This window comes from Phoenix dactylifera, chromosome 11, assembly GCF_051530095.1.
Source record: "Phoenix dactylifera cultivar Ajwa chromosome 11, Ajwa_hap1_PhDact_Kaust_v1.1, whole genome shotgun sequence".
Classification (NCBI taxonomy): Eukaryota; Viridiplantae; Streptophyta; class Magnoliopsida; order Arecales; family Arecaceae; genus Phoenix; species Phoenix dactylifera.
In genome coordinates, this window is record NC_143200.1 from 23,316,925 (window position 1) to 23,341,423 (window position 24,499).

At 39.4% G+C, this 24,499-nt stretch overlaps 2 protein-coding genes across 8 annotated transcripts; both read right to left on the reverse strand.

The window, feature by feature from the left end:
• Positions 1-1,223: 1,223 nt before the first annotated feature.
• On the reverse strand, positions 1,224-9,537 carry LOC103710004 (TORTIFOLIA1-like protein 3). Of its 7 annotated transcripts, none has more exons than XR_015971369.2 (6): positions 8,318-9,537; positions 8,091-8,214; positions 6,668-7,515; positions 3,706-4,158; positions 3,513-3,578; positions 1,224-3,368 (listed from the first exon to the last, which is right to left on the reverse strand). XR_015971369.2 is itself a non-coding variant. In XM_088707317.2 (4 exons), exons 1-4 carry the CDS (start codon positions 9,125-9,127, stop codon positions 3,781-3,783), a joined length of 2,160 nt encoding a protein of 719 aa, XP_088563443.2. In that variant the 5' UTR covers positions 9,128-9,537; the 3' UTR covers positions 1,224-3,780. The 7 variants fall into 7 exon arrangements, 1 of the variants encoding a protein (XP_088563443.2); XR_015971366.2 differs by having other exon boundaries at positions 3,513-3,583; XR_015971368.2 differs by lacking the exon at positions 3,513-3,578.
• A 5,865-nt stretch (positions 9,538-15,402) lies between these two features.
• On the reverse strand, positions 15,403-23,974 carry EER5 (proteasome family protein). Its single transcript, XM_008795563.5, has 14 exons — positions 23,573-23,974; positions 23,339-23,475; positions 23,150-23,243; positions 22,977-23,066; positions 21,079-21,144; positions 20,853-20,942; positions 20,692-20,748; positions 19,958-20,019; positions 19,679-19,766; positions 16,448-16,524; positions 16,296-16,370; positions 16,096-16,201; positions 15,868-15,999; positions 15,403-15,728 (listed from the first exon to the last, which is right to left on the reverse strand). The coding sequence occupies exons 1-13, from the start codon at positions 23,741-23,743 to the stop codon at positions 15,868-15,870; spliced, it is 1,245 nt and encodes a 414-aa protein (XP_008793785.4). The 5' UTR covers positions 23,744-23,974; the 3' UTR covers positions 15,403-15,728.
• Positions 23,975-24,499: the final 525 nt, after the last annotated feature.

Sequence of the window (24,499 nt, forward strand, 5' to 3'; positions counted from 1 at the left end):
GTTCTGCATTCAATTTGCTGTTCTTAACACATTATAAAGTTTTGCACATGCCGTTTACCCAGTGGCCACCAATCTCGAGCAGATTTACGGAAACCACAAGTTTTTCTGTTTGCAGGCAAGGGGTCGGGCATCATGGATACACCATGACCAAGGGTTGGGCTCTGAAGCGGGTCGCAGTCCTTTCTTTTTCTCCAACCTCATTTCATCAGAGGTAAAGCCTCCCTCAACCTCCTCCTTACTCCACCTAGCCATAAAACAAAAAGAAAGAAAGAAAGAAAGAAAAAAAAGGTTTTCTGATTCTTATGGCATTTTTTTTTTTGTAATATAAAAATTTTCATATCATTCTGGTACAAGCACATCCAACAAAATAAAAAAAAAAAGAAAAGGATAAAGAGGAGAAGGTGAGGATTCAATACTATTCTAAAGCGAAACGCCAAAGTGCCGAGCGGTGCACGCAATTTGTCTCTTGATATATATATGTGACTCGGGCGTACAAACCTACACAAGACCATGAGTAACCCTACAAAAGAGAGTGCTTGACACCAATCTTAGCATGGCTTTGGATCCAATGGATGGCAATCACCAAATCTTCTTCGAGAGATGCTCTTTCATGCTGCCCTCGTCTCCGCCTCAGCCCCACCCTGTGGCAGATTTTCGGACACCAGAAAATTTGGGCTGTCGTCCTTCTCTTGGGTGAGCGATATAGAGAGAATGGTGAACGCGCGAGTCCATCATCTCCTCCTATGCTCCTTGTCTGCCTCCTCTGTTCTCCTGCTACATTTCTTTCTCTTCACCACCCCTTGGATCTCCCTGCTCTGCCTCTTTGTATCTGTCACCTACCGGCGAAATACAAAAGAATCCAAGAGAACATAACCAAAAAAACAGAAACAGTGCCTGATTCGCGTTACACGCGTAAAAAAGCAACTGCATGTTTCGCCAGGTATGGGGCTGGAGAGAGTTCTAACGGGAAGAAAGTAAACTGCACAATTCAAGATGGCAGTCACCAGTTAATTTGAAGGTTGCAAGGTTACGTTAAAATGGAAAGAACGAAATTGGAAAAAGGGTGTTTTTGATTAGCAGAAAGAAGTTTGTGCTACTTTTTGAAACTTCCACCCATTTTTCCCCTCTTATTTTTTTTTCGCATCAGCATGATGTTGTTTTTTTGTTGGTGGGGAAGAAAAAAAAATCATATTGAAGCTTCCTGTTCTGCTTAAGTATGCAATTGTTCCTTCAGGATCTATCTAAGCTTCCTGGAATAGAGAGGGACCTAATATGTCTTTGGTATGCTACCTACCATGACTTGCTGAAATTGCTTTCACAGAGGAACAAGATTGTGCATTCCTCACTTATAATTTTGCAGAATGGAATTTGGAAGAAGCAAACAACAGATATCTAGATGTAGATATTAACTTCAATAGAATAATGCTCTCATGAATAATGGGTCAAATTGTAAATAATGTCTCGAAATTCAATCCTGAAAGGAAATTTATTCAAGTCCGGCTCAAGCGTACCAAGTTGTTTGAAAGATGCTTATTGTGTCAGCACTCATGATTAGGCTCCATCAAGCTAGACCATTTATTAAGACAATACTTTTAAGTGCAACAAAAACTACATCCACCAGAGCATGTGTCTAGCAAAATTTCAAGTGCAACATGCTTCTTCGGGCATTTATTTCAGCTGCAATTGATCTTACGTTCACACTATGCTCAAAGATTACAATGGATGTCCAAACTTTGATGATGTTTGATGACACTGATTCCCTGCTTTTTTTTTTTTTGGTTGAAACGGATGATTCATATAGTTTTAGTACAGATATATCCAATAAGATTAGAAATCAACAAGTTCCAAAGTGCTTTAGGCAACTTCATCTTCTCAATCTACAGGATACCATCAGAGTGACTAGCCACATACGTGATCACCCAGTTCGTGGTCCCATTGGCTGCTTAGCCTGGAAGGCCACGTCACCACTGATCATAGTTCGGATGTCCCAAAGCAAAGAGTGTCATCCTCTTCTACCACCGGTGTCGCCTTGAATCCAACCGAATCACCCTCCAGTATAACTGCACTAGCCTGCGACACGCACCAAGCGTAGCCTAGAATGGCCTATGCCGCCCTCAGCTTGGCCCCGAGAACACTGGTCCTATGCTTCAAGCAGGTATCATGTCTACAGCTTGGAGGGAGATGGATACCATTCCCAAGGTCCATATGAGATGTAGACAGTCTTTTTTTGATGATAGAGATGTACACAGCCACTTGCTTCACACTGACGTAGTTCGTGGGCGCTCTATGGTGAAAGAAGGATAAAAGAGATGACGACGTAGTTCTCGGGCACTCTCTGGTGAAAGAAGGATAAAAGAGATGATGTCAAGATACGGTCCTATTGAAAAAGCTCAGTTATCCAAGATTTAGAGGACCCACTGTTCCCCAAGTTCACGACCAAAACCACTGCGCTCGGTCCCTCCCCAAGGAGCTTGACAGAAGCTGGGAGCTGTTTATCCATACAATTCCAGCTTGAATTGCCCACAGAGCAACAACAAAACCCCTCCTAATATCAATTAATTATGATTTTTTATTTTATTTCCCATTTTTTTCGTGGGAATATTTTGTTGCCCATGTTGAGTTATGAGGCTAATGCTGGATGAAAATGATGAAGATAACAGAGTAATTACTTGGGAAAGCAGTCATAGGTCTCTTGTCCCTGCCTGCACTCATGTAGCCTGTCAACTTTTCCTTTTTGGTCGGCACTGGCTGAAATATGTTTGATAACTTGTACAGTGCATGCTATTCTCTCTCACAATTGTTCTATTTTATAATAGTCTTCAGCAGAACAGTATCTTGTTTGGCTTAATGACTTTATCGCTAGTGCAACAAAATGGAAAACAACATATCACTAAATGCATTGCATATGAGTACAATTCATATATCAAGCTTCAGCTTCTTGCCATTATTTCATCTACAAGCTTGATGGAGTGCTCAAAAGTGCTCCTCAGTTGCATGAGTTCAAGGTTGCATGGCAGGCCTCTCTCTTAGCTTTTAGTTGCCAGGATCAAGTAGTCGAACATTGTTTGGTAGGCCAATACCAGCTTGAGCGGCGGCCATAGTATGGTTTCAGATTATGAGGAATTAATCATTTGATTCATTAAGCTGTTATTATTGTTAGATAAGATGAACTATATCTTTATTGGATAGAGAGTGATTAAGACATTTTTTTCTTGAAGAAATGCCCTTCAATTGAGAAATTGCCTACTGATATCAGCTTTGAGTTTCTGTAGATGAATTCTAATACAACAAACATAGGTATAATTGCTCCGCTCAAACTGCCACCAGATTATGTATGCGCAAAATTGTTCCACCTCAACCATGCAGATCTGAAGATTAAATTAAAATGTTAAACAAATTTTACTAGTCATCAAACAAAAAACAGAAAAAAATAAGATGTTATAGAAAAAAGTATATAGAGATAACTTAAAAGCGGGTTAACTCTTTAAACCAGCTGATCTGGTTTGCCTCACCACCTTGCCAAAGTAGCCTCATTGTGACTTAAGCTGCTATGCATGGTTACCATCGCTTTTTCCTCCCTAGTCTAGTACAAAATGATTCTCAGGGTGAACGCCCACACATAACAGAAGAACTTCACAGGATCTTGACAAATCCTAAGACAAAGGGAGTATTAAGTGTGAACAAAATGAGAAATCAATTATTTACCTTGTGTTCTGCGAAACCTCATCTTGCTTCTTGCCATTTTGTTATGTCATTTCCAGCATCATGAATTGCACTCTTTTAGCATGTTTGTGAAGCAACCTCCATACTCCCTCCTGACTGAGGGTTATTATCTGCTAATGAGTTGACAATAAATCCACCCTGATGTCCAAACCGGTGCTTATCCCGCTTATAATGCCCCCCTGCCTCCTTCTCAGCTAGGTTCTGCATTCCAGAAATGGATAACCTAGAGGAATATCTGCCTTCACTTCTCCAAAAATTTGAGCTTAGGAATCCTGCATCAGGTAATTTGCAGCATGTATTCACTGCAGGACCATTGTTTGATATCCTTCCAGAACATAGTGCTAGATCATGAGAAATCACATGTAATGCCATCTCTAGGCCATGCACTTCAGTCTCCAAAGAATGTATGCCATTCTGAGATCTCCCAATGAACCTCTATAAAACCCAAAGGAAAGTAGTAGTGTGAATTTAGAAAATGCATTTGCAATTCGCGGTCAAGAAAATTAAGGAATACAACGAAGTTTAGACTTTTTTACCTCTGCAGAATATCAGAATGAGAGGCAAAACCAACCAACCAAGCAACAATTCCAGATATAAGGAAAACAAAAGTATAAAGCTTGAAAAGGAGAACTATAGCTGACTAAGAAAAAAGGAAGCAATGCTCCAATACCTACCGTATATACCATTTATAGTTCTGTGTCTTTATAACTATAGTGGTACATATTCTAATGAAGCAATTATCATGAACTGCACCGAGTGACCCAGCAAACAATCAGAAGGCGAAGGTCCATCAAATGGCAATTGGCAAAAGAAGCAAATATTTTCCTTGATGTGATTTCCTGTTAACTGGCATGGAGAACAAAATATTTGGCCCTGTCCCAAATGCAACAAATTTCACATTTGCTTCTTCTCCATGTTGTCACTGTATAAGACCCTACCCTCCCCAAAATAGCTTTTCAGTATAGACAGCGATTAGCTCCAGAATATCTTAGGTACAGAATCAAAAAGTTTAATCAGAATCATAACAAGCCTTATACTGCATTCTAGATTCACATTTTTGCTTTGTCTTTTGGATGGGTATTATTAACAAATAGCAGAGCGCTATCTGCTTCTTGTATAAACAGGCTACAAGCTATGATGACCATGGCATTTCACGGAAATTGGATCGAACCCTCCTGGTGGAAGTTTCTTGGTTCCAGAAAAAGGGCATTGTATCCTTGGAGTTGCAAATGATAACATTCTAATCAAATAGGAAAGTTGTTTCATATTCTGATTTGTATAATTTGATTATATTAGAAAATTAATTAGGAAATGTTCCCCAAATCATAACAGAATAACAGGAGACTCTGGAAACTGTTCTGGTAGTTCTTTTACTGTACTTGTGGACTACTTGCAGCTTCATACCAGGAGTTATTACATCCCATATATTTTCTCTTCATTAGACATTCATGTTTTTATGAGTGTTTGCTGGGATCATCTCCAAAAAGTAGATCTTTCTATTAGTATAAAGTCTAACAGCCAGATACTAAATCTTTGCTACAAGCTGAAGCATACTGTCTCTGCAAGAATCTCTTATCCAACCCAGTAAAACTAGATCTGTACTATCAGCACAAGCTCTCTTATGCTGTTTTAACCACCCCCACCCCCCCAATGTTGCAATGTAACCATTAGCTTGCCAGTACATCAGTTCCTGCTGCCAAAGAAATGTTTTCCAAATTTTCTTACAGACTTCACCACTGCAGCTTGTTGCTGGTTTAAACAGCATCCTAAGAGAACAGAACATCCTAAAGCCCTGCCTTGAAATGACAACATTATGAATTCTTTCATGCGAGTGCATGTTAATTGACATGTTTAAATCAAGTATATTTGGATTGTTATTTTAAGAAAGGTATAGCCTTAAGTTGCATTTCACTTATGTATAACAGCATCTTTTATCTAGTTACACCATCCAATAATGGAAAATTTGGATTGAGTGGATTATGATCAAGAGTGCTCTCTCTCTCTCTCTCTTCTTTGCGTGTTGGAAGGGGGGATATGTTATAAACTCAAAAAAATTGAGAAAACTACTCAAAAAATATTACGTGCTGAATATTTCTGAAGTAGTATACATAAACATATACTCCATACTAAACAATGATACTACAGGGTTAAACCATGAAAGAAAATTGTTTTCTAAGCACATTTTGTGCATCAAGCTTTGAAGTTAAATGAATCCAAAGTCAAAACCGATGTCTTAGAATGACATTCCAGGTCTTTTTATGCTTGTAAGTTTCATATGTTTATCTAAGTATTCTAGAATTTAGAAGCAATGGAGCAAACAAAGTTTGGATTCTCTAAGATCTGGTTCATAAGATTCTTGGTTTCTTCAAAGTTAACGAGCAATAATATGAATGTGGTAGAAGCAGGACTTTTTGATTTCAGAAACTGTGGCAGATCAACAGCATCACCTGAAATGTGTCTCATGCCAATCAAGATCACCAAAATTCAACTTTCAACCGGGCAGATACAAAATTCTGTACTGCCAAAGTGATTTCAGCAGCAACCCAAGATATGATTACATACTCAGTTCGGATAATGTTAATATGGAACAAGATGCTTGTAACTAGTCAAAAGAGGCCAAAAATGCTGGAAAGTACATAAATAAAGTTTGCATCTCAAAGACATAACAACCTCAAAACTATCTGGCTGCATATACATCAGAAAAGACAGAATTAAGTACTCACTAGCAGTTAAAATCAATGTGATAAATAAAAACAACAATAGAGAAAGAGATTTATGTCACTATGTCATATTTAAAATCATATACTTAAGTAGACAATTATGGAAAACATGCAATAACCATAATTTTACAGCATTTCCAGTGATATGCAAAACTTTTAAATAGCAACCAAGAAAATCTAACGCTAGTTGGCAGGAAAACCATTTGGCATGTCAGAGAAGTTACCTCGAGAAGTTCTAACAGACTAGACTGCTGGTTCTCAATCTGAACCAACTGCCTGTGAATCAAAGACAGGTCACCATCCTTGTGTGCTGCATTAAGATCATCAGTAGTATCGTCAGCCACTGCAGTTGATTCCAAGCTCCCAGTATCTTGAAATGGAACCATGCGCGGTGCATACTTTAACCCAGCCAATTTGTTTCCCTTATCTTCACCATTCTTTTCAAAGAGCATTCTTCTTGCTTCTAACTTGGATCTGATTATGCCCTCTATCCGTTGTTGTTCCTGAACTTTCAAAATCATGTCTTCACTTACAACTTTAACCGAATGCATGTTGGGAACAGCAATTTCACCATCCTTGTGTGCTGCATTAAGATCATCAGTAGTATCGTCAGCCACTGCAGTTGATTCCAAGCTCCCAGTACCTTGAAATGGAACCATGCGCGGTGCATACTTTAACCCAGCCAATTTGTTTCCCTTATCTTCACCATTCTTTTCAAAGAGCATTCTTCTTGCTTCTAACTTGGATCTGATTTTGCCCTCTATCCGTTGTTGTTCCTGAACTTTCAAAATCATGTCTTCACTTACAACTTTAACCGAATGCATGTTGGGAACAGCAATTTCAACTCGCCAATCAGAGTTTTGCTTATGGTCTGTTTTACGGAATGAAGGAGGGGACAATTTCTTATTCCTGATCGGAGGAGTGTTCTTTCTGGTGGTAGGAATTGGTGAGGCAGCAGGCGGAGGCGATCGGCTGGATAAGCATCCACTCCTCCTTGTAATTGAAGGGGAAGCAGATTGGACAGGACTCGAACTTACTGAAGCCATTGGGTATCTCCCAGCACTTGCACTTCCTGCCCCATCCAAACTCACAAGCAGAGAAGAATTATTCAGAAATCCATTATTCAATATCCAAAATTCATTTATTTCATATAATTAGTTTACAAAACTTGCACATGGAATAAGAGTAAAGTTAAGGGCTCATGCATTCATTTGATCTAGAATATTTACATATCAGATGCAATCAAATTTCTCGACATTATCATGGTAACAGAACTGACTACTATTTTCAAAATTCGTATAAATTAAGAGGAAAAATTGAGAATCATCGCACTCATTTGATCCAGAATATATATATATCAGATGCAGCAAAACTTCTCAAGGATTAAAATTGTCAAGGAAGCAGTTAATCTTTAAGTGCCATACCTGGAAAAGATGAGAATAGACTTAAAAGAGATAGAGAAGTTATAATACGCACATATATACATATATAGTTATATACGCACACACATATATACATGTATATACACACACGTATACGTACACAAATACATACATGTAGATATACGGAGACAGATGCATACCTAAATACATGAATACACATGCATAGATACATGTATGTATATAGAGTATATGACTCATTCATCACCTCCAGGAGAAGGATTGGACGGTGGCTGGGATGCCGGCAGGGCATCAGACTCAGTATCGAGAGCCGTTGGAATATCCCTCCACACCTCCAGCATCCGATTCATCGATTCACGAACGATCTTCACCTGCACCGTCAAAATGAGATGAGAATGTAAAGAACACCAAATGGATATACAGATCCAGCAGAAGTTTAGGTATCGATTGGCGAAATCTTGGAGGAGAGCAAACCTTATCGAACCTCCGGTTCTCGAAGGAGGAGAGGCAAGACGACTTGAATCCAGATAACCGATCCTTCTCGGAGACGGCGAGGAGGGAAAGAGCATCGGCGGCGGCCTTCCGCGCGGCCCAGTCCTCGCTGGAGAGGAATTCGACGAGACAGGAGACGAGGAGACCGAGGAGGGCCGGGGTTGAGGCCCCGCCAGCGCCGGCGACGCTGCCGAGGAGGGAGAGCAGGGCGGGCTTGGCCTTGAAGGCGTTGCTCCGGAGGAGCTTCACGAGGCGGGGGAGCAGGCGCTGGAGGTGGTGGGCGAGATCCCGGTCGGTGGAGGCGGCGTCGACGGCGGCGGCGAGGCAGAGGGCGGAGGCGATCTGGGCGCAGCGGTCCTGCTCGTGGAGGAGGGCGTCGGCGAGGGGGCGGAGGAGGCCGGGGGCGACGGCGGCGGGGTGGGAGGCAGCCATTGAGCGGACGGCGTCGACGCAGGCGGCGCGGACGGAGGAGTCCGGGTCGCGGAGGCGGCGGAGGGCAGCGGTCAGCATGCGGGGGAGGTGCGGCGCGAGCGACGAAGCCGGGTGAGAATGAGAAAGAAGCGATATGAGGCGGAGGGAGTGGCGGCGGAGCGAAGTCTTGTCGGTAGGCCGAGTGTCAGCAATGGCGGAGAGAAAGGGCGAGAAAGAATCCGACGTTAGAGACTTCGCAATAGCGTCGAGCTCGGAGGCGGCCATGGCCTCGGTGTCGCGGTCCGACAGCTTGGTGAGGCAGCGGTTCACCCTCTGCCTCATGCCTTCGCCGCAGGCTTTGGGGTGTAGTTTGGACGCCATGAGGACTCCAGTCCAGGAGCGGTGCTTTGCTTCGGAGGATAGAAGAAAAGCTAGAAAGCCAGAGCTTTCTTTGTTTTTTCCTCTCTGTCTTCCTTTCTTCGTTGCCTACCGGTGATACATTGGCGCCACCTGGTTTTCTTCACGTCGTCCTTCGTAGTACATAGAGAACATGATGACGACGGTGGGAGGGGGGACGAGGGCGAGGCATTCGCGGCGCTGTTCGGGTGGCTGCTAGTGCCGGGGTTGCCGTAGCTGGCGAGCTCTGCTTCAAGTACTAAATAGGTTATTAGTTATATATATATATATATAAAAGATGGAGCACATGGGAAGGCATGTGAGGAGAATGTTAGATTATAAAATAAAGGGAATTGATGATTTACGTCTACGTTGCTTGGAAGGTGAATAAGCCGTAAGGGTGTATGAAATATAGTTTGCTTAAAAACTATTGTTTTTTCTACTGTAGACGCAATTTCTATGGTTGATAGACACATTACATGCTAGATTGGAGATGTTTGATCAAATGTGTGCAGATTAATCGGTTGTTGGGCTGGTCAGGTGGAATGAGATTGATGTCTCAAAATAACAAAAAAAAAGGACTTGGTAATTTTTAATAAAAATATTTGCTAGACAAATTCATAAAAAAAAGAAAAAATTTATAGCCTCATGAGATAGAGTTTGCTCAAAAAAGTGCACGAGTTTTTTTCTTAAAATAAATTATTAGCATAATTTTAGAGATTACGCAACAACTTACATCGACCATAATGTTGTTAGCATGGTCTTGTTAGAGTGATTTTAGAAATCACATAACAACTTATATCGGTCAGTAATATTTTTTTATTGTTAGGCTGATATTATTTTTTTATAAAAAAATGAAATTATTATTATTATTTTTTAAAATATTTTAATAAAAATTAAGTTAGAAAAAATTTGCACGAAATACAAGTTAGATTCATGAATTTTTCTTTAGAGCTATGAAGTCAGAATAAAATTTGCAACATAAATATAGCGAATCAAAAAATAGAAAATTGCTTTAGTACATGTGTCACACCAATCTCTATTTTGAAAAAGAGGCATCGTGTAGGTAAATAGCTTTAGGTCCCACTTAATAGTGGTGACATTAGCTTCCATTCTGCAGCGTCTAAGAATGGAAAGTTATGGAGACAACCCTTGGGCTCCATAGATTGCGATGCCCCATCTTGCTAGTTGCTTGTGACAATTCGGATGAGAAAACCGCCATTTGAATCAAATTGGTTCGTCCACTTGGTAGCTAGAGTACTTTGAGGGGGTAAACTGGGACCCTCTACGAACATGCAATAATAAGCTTTGTATACCATCAGTGTTCATCCCAACTTATAGTCCTGCATAAAAGAAAATTATTGTAGCCAAAGATAGCAAAGTAAATTATGGAGTTATCATACTTTGTGCTTGTTTGGTTCACAGAAAAAAAGAGGGGAAAAAGTATGGTCAACGGAACAGTAAAGAGATGCTTCTTGTTTGATTGAAGTTTTCAGGAGAAAGAAACGGAAAAGTTATATTCCCGTAGAAATATGATTTCCACGTTTCATGAAAAAGTTACTTTTCCGTGAGCCGGTAATTAAAATATTTTTATTTTTTTCAGAAAAATATACATAATTTTTTCAGAAAAGTGGATGGTCAACCAAACATAAACACTCTAAAAATCTGTCACTTTCCCATGGTCAACCAAACACGCCAAAAGTATTTCTTTAGGCATCATCTTTACATGAATCTGCTTTCCAAAAATCATATTTCTATAAGAGAAAATGCTTCTCGCGAACCAAACGGGCCCTTTACATTTTTTGCCCTTCAATGTTTGATAAATAACAGCTAGGTTATGGCTCAACAGCTTTCTCATATCTAGTTGGAAAAAATAAAGGATGTAAGTCTCCAGCTGGTAATCTTTGAGTTTACAACAGCTTCTATATGCATGTCCGATTTTTCTCGAATTAGTCTCTTTTTTATTTTATATTTTTATCCATCATATTAGGTAAGATAGGGCATGGACTCTGATATTGCACCATAAAGTGCTGTGCTACTACCAATTAAATTTGCATGTATTATTTTGGATCCAAGGATTCTGATAAAATCAATCACTTAAAGCATATAACGGCATCATCTTAGCCCATCTCAGCTCTTTCATTATAATGCTCATATTTGATTATTATGTGAAAGTAAAATTATTCTATTGAAAATTTAAAAGAATAATAATAGCTTCTCTTTTATTTCATATTTTGATCCATCATGTGAGAGTATGACGCGGCTGCAACTACGGTTGGTAAACCGCCGGTGAGCTGAAGGCAACAGCCCAAGGTGGTCTTTCCGAGTCCCAAAGGCTTCTCAACCAATGCATCTATCCCTTATCTTGGAGGGCGATTCGGCCATAGTGATCAGCTGGATCCAGCAGGGCACTCGCAGTGATGGAGGAGTTCATCCTTTGCTCCGTGACATATGGTTGATAGTGAGAGAGGAGATTACCTTTCGGGCTATGCATGTATATCGTGAGACTAACGGGGCGGCAGACTGGATGGCGGCGTATGTTGCAAGCCACTCAGGAGGCACCCTATTGGTTGGTGAGGATGATTTGCCCGGTGCATTTCGGGACCTTTTGGTTGCAGATTCTATTGGATGTATTCATACCCGTATTATATGAAATGCCCGTTTTAGCCAAAAAAAAAAACTCATACTCCCGTAGTTTCTACTTTGTAGACGTATCCCAATTCCTTCACAAAGTCTCGTTTTAAGTTGCCCTGTCAACCTTCTGAGACCAGAGAGAATGGAGGAGCCTATGCATAGAAAGTGACCCTACTTTATTTAGCATAATATTTAAGGTGTGGATGCATGCTATCTAATTGTATACCAAGAACGTCTCTCTTTTTTTTTTGATAGAACAGATAAATCAAAATTTTAAAGTAAATATAAATATATTCATAAAAATTAGAAAATAAAATATTTTAAAAAGTTGTGGAAGATATTTAGAAAAATTCCATAACGTAAGTTCAGTATAGTTTGTCGTATAGCTCGCCATCTAACTGTAGTTGTAAAAAATCTCAATAAATGACAAAGCATGCATCATTCTTTAGCAATGATGTAAAAATGGATGGACATCGGCATCATCAGAAGGTAGATTAGAAAGTCATATGACAGCTGCCAGTAAATCTTTCTCTAAATAAATATTACCAAGAACATCCCTTCACCTTGAAACAATATGGCATATTTCACTAAGTAGAAACCCTGACTCCATTCAATGTCATTAAGCTCTGCTGTAAATGAGGTCTCCTGTGGCTTCATTTCATTCTGCTTCCTTTCTTCCACTAGGGCCTACGCATTAAAAACAAGGCAGGCTTGTCCAAGAGCTGTAGGAGCAGTTGTCTCCTCTAAACCCAGAGGGTAATATTTCTAGGTCTCACTCTTTATATATGTATATATTTCTAATTCAAACAGAAGGTACATTTGACATGCATAGCTTTAAATCAACAACATAATAGATCAATTGGACATTGTTCTGCAGTTTGGTAAATTGGCGTGCATGGCTTTGAAACAAAGCTATAATAGATCAATTGGATATTATTCTGCACTTTGGTCCCTTCCAAGATCCATGGCCAGGGTACCATGGTTTGGATCATCATGATATGCATTAGGACTACATATAATATTCAAGATCAAGAATTAGAATGGAACTCTAAAATGTTGGTTCGGTTAGCGATAGCCACATGAGTTCCTATGCATTTATCAAGGAAATGTTGGAAGTTCAAGATGATCAAGAGCTCTGCCTAAATACGATGTCATGAGTAGCTAGGTGACCACCTCTTTGGCTAGCCAGTAGGACACACCCCCTTCTTCTGAAGATGTTCTTCATTGTTGATACGCCACATAGGCCTCTTTTGTTTAATTTTCTCTTTTTATTCTAACCTCCTTGTCTCAAGGATTTTAGGCTGAGAGATCTTGGTCATTTGGATGGGGGGTTGACATCAACATGGACTGAAATGTTAAGCTATTGACTGAGATATCGATATCCATCATTAGTTGTCAATTTAAGCTATCGACTTCAAAAGTTAATAATCAATATATTATATTGTACAAGAATGATTAACAAAAATTGGCCAAATATATTGATATTGAATTTGTCACTATATATATATATATTGGTTTATATTAGCCATGAGCAAGGGATTATGATTTTAGACAAGCAAGCGACCCATATTGTAAAAAAACTGATAACTTCAGCCAACATATAGGCTAGAATAAAAACCTTACTCTATCTACAATCCCCTTTACAAAGAAATCGAAAACAAAGAGCACCTAAATTGCATGTTGGATCCACTAATCGATCACTAGCTACTCAAACTAAAATGTTGCCCCCTCGACGGCGCATTGTACGTAATTGGAAAGCTAACGCGATGCACAATAATTGTGGACCCTCCAAAAGTTACATTGTGATCCCTAAAAGGTGGAGCAGGATAAAAATGTTGCTTAGAAATTAAAAGTCTCAATATTTTTTAATGATGGGAATTAGACGGGCTCAATATCAGGCATTGGAGATGTTGAAACACATGCCAAAGTCTGTAAGTAACCAAGATGCACATGCACCTCTAAACTTCTCATGGCCATCAGATTCCTATGGCACATGGCATGCTGCTGCCACCTAAGCTTTATCCTTAGAGATGTCTGTGCCGTCGGAACAAGAAACTAATAATAAGCTATACTTCAGGAATTTCTTGTCGCTATATATTGCAGCCTAGCTAAATATCACCCTCCGGTATAGCTATATGCGCGTAGTATATGTATATCCCTTCCGGTGCCTTCCCATTCCCCATGCTCGCACGTGACTCCGCCCGTGGCGCTGTTAGGGCCCGGACCAGAACAAAAACTAGGCCGCGCCCACGATTTTGTCTCGTGTCGGCCCATTACTCAGGCACGTGCTCCCCACATGCGAGCACGGGGAATGTTTTATCTACCTTTGCGGGCTCCGACCCATGCACAAAGTGGGCCCCATCTTCTTTGTCCGGACACCTGTCCTGCAGGCCCCACCAGGGTATGTACCTCTTGTGGTGTCTTCACTTCGAAGCTCGCCGGCCGGATGGCATGGCGATTGACATGAGATGGAAAGATGGAGTCGCTTAGTTTGGGCACCAAGCTCTTAAGGGTTCATCAGAAGCCATTAAATATTGAAGAAATAACACCAGCAAGCATACAATGACAGAGAATTTTTTTAAAAGAATTGAACATAATAGCAGATTAGCAGTCACGAAACACATGGCATCAGCAAATCTTGATATAAGCAGAAAGATTAGGGCATCATAGTAATAAAGAAGCTATAGTTAACCATATGAAGAACAGGTACATTAATATCAGCCAGTCCAGAGAGTTTAAAGGAAAGGGAGTTCCATGCGCATAAAATGGGAGATGGGAAGGTAATTGATTTATTCCAAGTTCTTTCATTGATTTTGAAGATGTAACAAATATTGGATGCGGTTTTTGATTGGTCTATTTGAGATAAAGACTAACATGTATCTAGCCTCGTATGATGATGTGTAATTTTTTTTCGCTCTCATACTCAAGAACTACCCTAGACTGGAAGGGAGTGAAATATTGGCTATAATTAATATGAAATATTGGACATATAATGCAAAAACCCCAGGTAATTAAAGCTTGTATAGTCTCTAAGTAGGGTTTGGAAGTTCAATGGAAATTCTAAACCAAAATATGTCGTACTGCGCCAGGCAATGTGAAATGTACTATACCATATCAGTTCGATACCTAGTACAAATGATGTACCAAATATCGATACGTCAAAAAAAATTTATATCATATTATACTAACACTGTACTGGTATCGAGACGACGAAACTTATCCCGTACAATTGAGACGCCGCCCCTCCAAATGATTCAAATCTTTCTTCTTCTTTTGCTTTTTCTTGAGAATAGGAGATGCTCTCTAAATTATGCACCAGAATATCCGTTCCACTGCCCAGTCCAAGGCTGGATCTCTCTGACAAAAATAGCAGCTGGCTTAAACAGGCCCAGAATTTTTTGCACCAGTCTGCATGCATATGAGGTGATCGACTTTTTCTCTCTTCCGGCAGTTTGCGATCGATTTATTCAGCCAGGCTCCCGAAGATATCGAGAACGGCGCCCCTCGTTTCTCTGAGCAAAGTGGACTCTTGGAATACGCTCTAGAGACCGGAAAGACCAAAATCCACCGGTTATTGGCTGGTGCTGTGCCATTGATCCACACAAGCCATCATTTCATCCCACATCTAAATACAGAACCTGTCGTACTCTCTACTTGGAACTAACGAACAATTGTAATCCAAAACAGATTTTCTTCGAAATTTATTGTACACCATATCTACAAAAAATATGCAACGTAGTACTACGATAAAATGATGTAAATAATTGTCAGGTGAGCTTCAGGGGCAATAATAAAGTGCACTTCGTCATCCCACAACACCATGGCCAGCTACTAGCACGGAAGAACCTGAGAGAAAAATATGTGAGCTAGCTCCACGTCCTCACCCAGTGAATGGGCCACCCTCCTGGCATCAAGTTGTACACATAGCACAGCAGGTGCTGAATAACTGAACCTGTAAATGTAATACATCTCGTACAAATTATTCACATAATATTTTACAAGTAACAGAAAAGGGATGGAAATTGTTATATTTCCAATCAGCTACAGGTATTTTAATCCAGAAAAAATAGAAAACTGAACTGAATGATCACCTATGAGTTTACAGGTTTGCCATTCAATCTGGGAAAGGGATCTTGTTTGCTGAGGACAACAACTTTGCTTTTGTGAGCAAAGTAACCTTTAATTAGATTCTTATAAATAAGAATGGCCATAATACACTCCACCTGAAATAGTGAAAGAAGTAAGCAAACAGATTATCTTCGTTGAAAACAAAGGTCTGAGCAAAAGATTAAGGGAGACATCGCAATCAACAAAATTACCTCATCGACGTCCATGTCCATTTCGAGCCATTTCAATGCTTTTACTATTACTTCCAACTTCACTTGATGTGCTTTGCTCGGGTCCTTTTGTTTTTGAATGATGTAGCTGGTGAAAAGAAATCATAAGCAGCTAGTATTTCTAGAGATTTGAACAAGGCTGGCAGAAAACTTGACAATTTGGTATGTCTGATAAAACTTACATCTTTTTAACCAATCTTTGGTAAACTTGGAGCTCCAGCTTTTCCAAAACAAGGTAAACGCCTGACCTCAAGAATCTAATGGTCCAGAACTATCAGAAACAGAGGTCTTAAATTATGTTCTATGTGTAGTGATGACTGATGAGGGAACATACCGGTCTTCATAATCTCGCAAGGCTCCTCTAAGAAGTCTGAGATCTCCCCTTTTAAGCGCATTTACAACATCCATATACTGAAAAAGACAAAAATATCGCATATAAGAATCTAAGACTTTATTAAATAACAAAACTTATAAACACTGAAAATCATTGTCCCAATTACAAGATCATTGTCTGCCATGCGGAGAGCTCATGCCTTTCTGGCAGGCCGAGTAGGAGACTTCAAGCTCATTTATATTCAATATCCCTATCAATAATCCACACTAGTCCGCATGGCAACATGGTTCGTTTTGGCTCTTATATATGGAGATGTGCAGTTTTACATAAAACCCAGTTATTCGTTTAAATTCAGCATTTTAAAAAAAATCTACTAAACATATTGTGATCCTCATCCATTTTTCACTCTCCCAGCAATCCATTGGTCTTTAGGCAGAACCCTATTATCCAACTGAACACATAACGACACAAAAACAGTAACCGTGCAGGAAATAGGAATAAAAGGAAATCACTAAATCTGTATTCCCAGAACCATGAATAGCTGAGGAAAAAAACAAAAGCACTAACCGTCAGTAAGGCTGTAAACCTGCTTCTCAAAAGACATAGCTATTGCAGAACCTAGACAATTACTGACATCATCAAACTTGTACAAACTAACATAAATGCCTATGTTTCGATGGTGGTTGGAAACAAAAATTAAAATAGGATTTAACTTGAGTGAGCTCCTCTATGAGTGGTACATGCACAAAGCATCATATCAAATCCAACTGTATACGCAAGGAATGGTGAAATTATTGTTTGTGGGTCATTCTACAAATCATCATAATCCAACTAAACTGAAATTCAAACCTTGGTCTAAAAGGAAATTACTAAGTGAAAAGTAGTAAATGCTGGAAATTGTTGCTTTCAGAAACTTAAATTACACAGACAAACCTGCTACCAAAATCCAACTTGGCAAATGCCTTCGTATGATAGAATAGAGCTAGGAGTATGCATGCTTCATATGGGATTTTCTGAGTACCGGGATCCTAAAAAGTCATTTGTAAAATTCAGTAGAATATTATGCAACTAAAACTATCCTTGGGAAAGGAGAAGTTCTGCTTCAAAGAGCTTGGTAAACAGGAAGAGGAAAAGAGAAGCATGTTTTATTTAGATTTTCTGAGATTTGGAATACTGGAAAATGGAAGGAACAAAAGGACCCTGATCTCCCTCTTCCATGAGGCCATTGATTTTACTCTTTTTTTTCAAAGGATTTCGACAGAAAACAAAAGGTTTGGGTTTCCAATCATCTGGAACAAGGTTTTTGGATTTTAGAATTTTGTTGAACTAAATTAATGGTATGCTGGGTTTTCTGGGGAGCATATTCTTCTGTTTTTCTTCCTTACAACCAGCTAAACCCTTAGAGCATGTATAATAAATTTTTGGTTCTGAGCAAGAAGGTGAACATAAGAAGCAGGGCCGGTGGTTATAATGCACAAGTGACATGAATGGTGACCTGAGCCCAAAAAAAAAAAAAAAACTAACAAGTTCTGTGATAAGCTGTACAACTAGTAGCATATGGTTAGATGTGTCCTTAAGTTTACAACTTAATTCTGATTCATTTTTTATTTGCTGATTGATCTCAGCTATAGTTTTCAGGGATCATAACTTTAGATCCATTTTTGTTTCTTCCATATAGTATATGATCTGGGTTTTCTCAGTAGGATGCATCTTTAGGGCTTATTAAATACAATAATTCGGTCATTCTTAACTATGTGCTTATGGACTGATTGCTAAATGGAATCAAGGTTGCATTCTTTTTTTTTTTTTGGGAGGGGGGAGGGGCAGTCATCAGTGTAGTTGAAGGTCTAAGAGAGAGCAGGCTTTGGTGCAATGGTGAGACTGCTCGACTGTGAACAGGGTGTCACAAGTTTGAAATACAGAAACAGTCTCTCTGCAAGGACAAAGTTGTTTACATTTGACCCTTCTCAGACCTGCAGTGGCAGGAGCTTCATGCACTAGAACATTCTTTTTTTTTTTTATCACGCAACTAAAACTCTGCATAAAATCAAGCACTGAAGCAAGCAAATTCATTAACCGACACTGCCCAAGCAGTTTGCTACCTCTTGGACTGGCAAGAACCTCAGAGTCAAGCCAAGACAAGGCTACCCATTCAGAGTCATCTATCAAGAAAAGACCCCTAGAAAGACCTCATGGAGTATCCACTAGGTAGGTTGGGCATGAATATCTGGATGGAGTCTAGGAAAATTTAGAGAAGGAATTGCTGATTGGCTCTAGTCTGACTGGCAGCAAGATGCTATCACAGTTACACAGTCCAGGCAGGCCTAACAGTCCTTTCCAGTTTAATCTAGTAAGAAGGCATCCCAGGGACTCAATATATCGCCCATGAGCAAGCTATCTACGTGTATGTGTGTATATATACATATATACATATATATATATATATATGTATATATATATATATATGTATGTATGTATGTAAATATATGTATAAAAAGCTATTAGCTTTCACTAAGTTTTGACCAAAAAGATCAGTTTCAGCCGAAACCAGCGGAGCTGGCCTGGAATTGGAGCAAAAGTCCCAGAAACTATCAAAACTCGAGCAGTTTCAGGCAGTGAAAGTTCAACCTTGGCTCAATATATCTAGTGAGCTTCTTGACATGTGCCTCAACCTATCACAGAAAAATCAGGATTTTTTATTAACTTAAAGGTCATTGTATCATAGGATATATTCTCATTTTCAGTAACAGTTGAGATTTCAGTTTGCATTCAATCTTATAAAAATCTCACTACATCATCACTGTTTCGGTTCATTATCATTAACCATATTACTTTAGCTAGAATAAGAAGGCCCAATCTGTCACTATCTAGCTTTATGCCTAAAGTGATGCTAAATTGGTTTATTAGCTTAAATCAAACAATTAAGGTGGAAAATTAAATGATACAAGTGTGAGAATAACACGATATTTATCTATACGAACCTTTATAGAAAAGTTTTTAGAGTAGGCTCTCGCATAACTACCTTTGAAACATTAACGTCAAAAAAAAAAATCTCGAACAATAATCAGAAAAGAAATCTAGGATGATTTAAGTCCTTTTCAAACACGACTAAAATGTGGTAAGGAAAAGAAAAACATTTCAAGCTTTCAAGATTCAGTCTTCTCCAGACACAACCAGATACTTCATTTAATAATGCAGAGGGGGCGAAAATTGGAGAAATAAAGATAATACCTCAGGCAGATTATACTTCTCAAGAAGCTCCATTTTAGGCAAGATACCTATTGAAAGCTTTACCGGAATGAGATACTTCAGAATCATCCTATTTCCAAAAAAATATACAAATTAGTTTCTGAATTTCACAAAATAAATATAGGCATTAAAGCTTATTCCTACACAGTCATGGTACCTAGAGATATGTCTGATATTGTTACTTCTCCATAACATTTGCACTTCCTTAAAAATAAATGGTAGATGGCACAAAATATGTGCACCTGGTAATGATAGACATACCTTATGTTATCTTTGCTCCGAGGATTGCAATGCATTAGGGCATACATTAGTTTCTGATCAGCCTGTCCCATCATGAAAAGAGAGGAAAAAAGTCTGTCATATCTTAACCACTTGTTCTGCAGAAGAATTATCTCCAAAGATAATCATGGTGACAAAATCTAGATGTAGCCTAGTCTTTGACAGAGAACATAGGATGGTCCAGATAGTGCTCTCATTTATTAATAATAAGTTCCTCCTCAAATGTTACATCATGCATGCACCCACAAAAGATATGTACAAATATATATATGTATGTATGTATTTAAAAGTACCTGAAAAGAAAAGAAAGAAGAAGGAAACATTGGATAAACTATAGAAAAAAGACAACTGGTTCCATCATCCCATTGACATGACGAATTGGGATGCCCATGGTTTCTGTTGTTTGGGATCTATCTCTAGTAATTACAACACAAGCTTCTCTTACATGCAATGATCACAGCAATCCACACTTCCAACCACCATTATTCACAGCCAAGCAAGCTTCCTCTCACAAGCATTGCACATGCCAGAAACTACTATAAGTGTACTAAACAGCTAAAAATCTCACTTTAGTTTAAATATCATGCATGCATTTTGATTTAGGGTTAAGGCGAATATATCATTCAGCTTAAACATCTATTCCATGATCTTGGTCTGAAAAGCAATAGAGGAAATTGAATATTAATGAAAGTCAAAAAGTTAAATTTTAAACTTACAGCAAGAAAATTTTCGTTAAAAACTTCCAAGCGGCCTGTATAATACATATAGGTGACCTGTTGAAGTATTGAGAGAAAAGTGGAGTAAGTTGTAAGGCAACAATTGCAAGTCAAAAGCACAGAAGCAGAATGAACTTATCCACGAAACTTGTCTGTCTGACCTTGTCTCTAGTTGGAAATTCCTCAAAATCAAATATTCGAGCAGTTTCAATACTTCTTATGACGCTGCGACAAAGATGCACTGTACCAAGCTGCAAATTTTGACTTTCAAACCTTAGCATGGAGTTAATAGACACGTGCATGCACATGCACACACAAACAATGTCCCAGAAGAATGGAACTGGAATAAGGACACAAATAGAAAGCTAAGTACATATGAGAAACAACCTTGAAGTATATTTTGAATAACTGGCAGGTCACATATAAGGCTCCAACACGTTTGGGGCCTTTACCCTGAAAAATGAAGGCCCACCAAGATGAGTACAGTAAAGGAAGTAAAGGAACATAAAGATCAAATTATGAACAGATAGAAGCTCATGGAGGTAGAAGAGCAAAAAAGCTGAAATTAATTGACATAATTAAAGGAACAAAGAAGGCCATCAAAATCAATCCGTGCATACATCCATCCACACAAGCAACCAAGAAGAATTAAATTAAAAGTAAAGGATCATATGAGATTGAATAATTAACATGTAAGCGTTCATGAAGGCAAAAATAATAAAGGGGCTAGCTGATTAAAGAATATTAAATGTATGAAGACGTCAGTCAAGCCACTTCCCCCCCCACTTCTTTTCAATTCTGATGCTAGTTATTTTCAGACAGAGCTTTGGATATGAAAGGAGTTTGGAAGGAATTAAATCAATATCCATCGTTGGTAGGGTTGTACTTTTCTGAGGGTCATATTTTTGTGAGGAAGGGAAGGGGTGTATTGGTGACACTCAGAACCCTGGATGTGTTTATTAGAACTGGATCTGAATTTTTGCATGCCTAGTTCTGAAATCTTCATATTCTTATTTTTGGTAAACCTTGATGTGTAACAAATTTCTTATCAACAATACCTATGTCATTGTACGCTTCAGTCATTATATCAAGACTGTGTTACCTATGTTAAGCTTTATAAGTGAAAAACAAGGGCAAATGGGATACTTGTTCATGCTAATTCAAAAGAAAACCTACCAATTAAAAGGTCACCATGGGAAATTCACCCAAGGTTATGACATAAAGACCAGTCAAGTGCATTGCCCTGACCAAACCATAATAATTTGCCTCTCACTTTGGGTCACTACTTGGTTTGCCAACCCGAATTACAGTGACACTGAATAGGTATTCTCTTTGTTCTTCCAAATATCATTCCTCATTATCACAATTGCAATCAATTTATGTTCAATTCCTACCTCCCTTCCATAAGAAGATTAGAGTTCACTCTAATCCATTGGTGGTTGGTGGTACCCTTTTAATAGTATGTCATGTCATTCCATTTGAATTCCCACAATGACAAATGAGATGGATTTTCTGACCAACCAACCTATTCAATCACAGTTCTGAAATCATGATACTTCTTCTCTTTTGGACTAGGTGCATCGCATGTGAGATACCTGAAACTTAGAGTATAACTGATGCCTAAAAAAGTTTTGAGAGAGGTGTAGATGAAAGAATTATATAGTCTGAGCTCTCTAGTTTCAGTGGATCTTTAAAAGATTTCAAGTGGGTCGAACCACCTTCTTCATAAAGAAACAGGTAGCAAAACTCCTCCCTGATCTTTCTTATGGAGGGTGTCTCCTGTAATATCAAACTCCTAATTCATGGGATATAAAGAGGGTGCAACAAAAAACTAATAATACATGAGCAACTTGGCAAGAAGCCATGGCCCTATGGTGTTGTTTCCGAAATTTCTTAACAAGATGAATACTCTGAATAACAAAAAATAATATAAAGGTTATAAAGATCTTGCAAAAGGCCATTATGCAAACACAAGTTTCCCTCTGAAAAATCACCAGATATTTAAATCACATGGAACCTTTTCTAGTAATACATATGCAGGGGGGCTAAATAATCAAGAGGACTTCAATAAACATCCTAGAAATTAATACAAAAGAATAAAGAACTAAAAATTTCTTGCCAGTTGCTAACATGCATTCAAAATAACACGACCACATACAATGTAATTGAAGATTGTGATGGCAAAAGCAATTATTTTATCCATGAGACAATAATTATAATGTCAATTCAATATGCGCAACAAAATAGAACCAACTCAAAAACATGATTCAACTTCAAGCATATACCGCAAGAGCCCCGAAGACTTTCATCAGGAACGAGCCGGCTCCCTGCAGCTTCTCCGGATTCTTCCCACTCGACGCCAACTCTCTGTCAGCCTAAAACAAAAGAACCCAAAATCCATGAAGTCAAGAAACCCCAAAAGTAAAAAAAAAAGGCGGAAAACAATCAAAGCACGCACCCTCTCGGCAAGAACCCGTATCTCGAGAGCCACAGTGTGCATCGCTTCCATCGCCCACCCCGTTTCCCAGTTCCGAAACTCCTGAAGAAACGCACTGAAACTCCACTATCAAGCAAATAGTCAAGAAGCAAAAAAATCGGCCTTCAAAACAACATCCAATTTGCAAAAAGTAGGAGAAAAAGTGCGTACTTTGCGGCCTTCTCAAAGGCAACGTAGGCGTCGACGAAGCGCCCGATTCGAATGCTTTGAAGGCAGCGGAAGTAGGGAATGAGGATCTCTCCAAGCTGGGAGTATTTGTCCGTCTGATTCACTAATCGGCTGGAGTCCTGTTGACCGAGAACCAACCTTTTTTAGCCCTTAATTGGAGGAGAGATTTTTCTAGGGCTAAAGGAGGGGTTAAAGAGACGGGGGGCGAGAGAGAACCTGGAAGACGTTGAGGGCGTCGGCGAGTGCGAGGAGGTAGAAGGAGTTGGAGGAGACGAAGATGAGGGACTTGAGGGCGGAGCCGTCCTGCGAGGAGACGGCATCGGAGAAGCGGGCCAGGTACTCGGCGATGCGGCGGTGGGCTTCGCCCATGCTCAGATGCAACGCCATGGTGTCGGATTGGCTTCGTTCGTCAGAGACGCAGTGGGAGAAAAAAAGGACGGAGTCCCAATCGGTTTACCAAGCTTCGTGGGTCACGCGGATTATAAAGGCGCCGCGGTAACGTTGGATCCAGCCATCCAGGGTCCTCCGCGTACGAATTTAGATGGCCGCCACGTCGTCCGGTCCTTGCGGTCCACCGGGACACGGCGGCGAGGATCCAAACTCGGTAATGTTGGGCTCGGGCGAGGAGGGCCAGAGGGGGGCTATCTATAACGGACGGCCGATTATAGTAGGGTGGAAATTGATCGAGTATAGTTAACTTATAAAATAATTGGTTCGAACCTTCAAATAGGAAAGAAAATCAATTTTATATGTTTTGAATGTTTTACACGGTATTAATTGAAGCAGCATGCCTATCACCGCGCGAAAACTTGTAGGTCTATTAAATGCTATGAATCCCCTACTTAAATTTCGTGCAATACTCGACAATGTTAAGGTATGCTCCATTACCGCTTATTGGACATAAATTTGAAATATGAAAATAATCTCCGTGTACAGTGGCATAAGGCCATGTATATCTAACCTCTCGGAAAGCTCTATATACTCATTCTTTTTCTCATAGTTGTAGGAGCTTTATGCACTGAGATGCGCCATATATACATATACTCTGTCGATGACGGAAGCTTTGTGCAATAAGATGCCTTGTATACATAGCCATACACTTATTGTAATATAATCGCTATAACATAAGTATCCTCTCAACTT

Coding starts and splice junctions, on each gene's coding strand:
- LOC103710004 (XM_088707317.2), bottom strand. CDS start 9,127: ATGGCGTCCAAACTACACCCCAAAGCCTGCGGCGAAGGCATGAGGCAG. Junction 7,516..8,090: donor GTCCAATCCTTCTCCTGGAG/GTGATGAATGAG, acceptor TGGATGGGGCAG/GAAGTGCAAGTGCTGGGAGA. Junction 4,159..6,667: donor GTCTGTTAGAACTTCTCGAG/GTAACTTCTCTG, acceptor TGGGTTTTATAG/AGGTTCATTGGGAGATCTCA.
- EER5 (XM_008795563.5), bottom strand. CDS start 23,743: ATGGCGTTGCATCTGAGCATGGGCGAAGCCCACCGCCGCATCGCCGAG. Junction 23,244..23,338: donor GCCTTTGAGAAGGCCGCAAA/GTACGCACTTTT, acceptor GTGGAGTTTCAG/TGCGTTTCTTCAGGAGTTTC. Junction 21,145..22,976: donor AAGTCTTCGGGGCTCTTGCG/GTATATGCTTGA, acceptor TTCATTTTTCAG/GGTAAAGGCCCCAAACGTGT.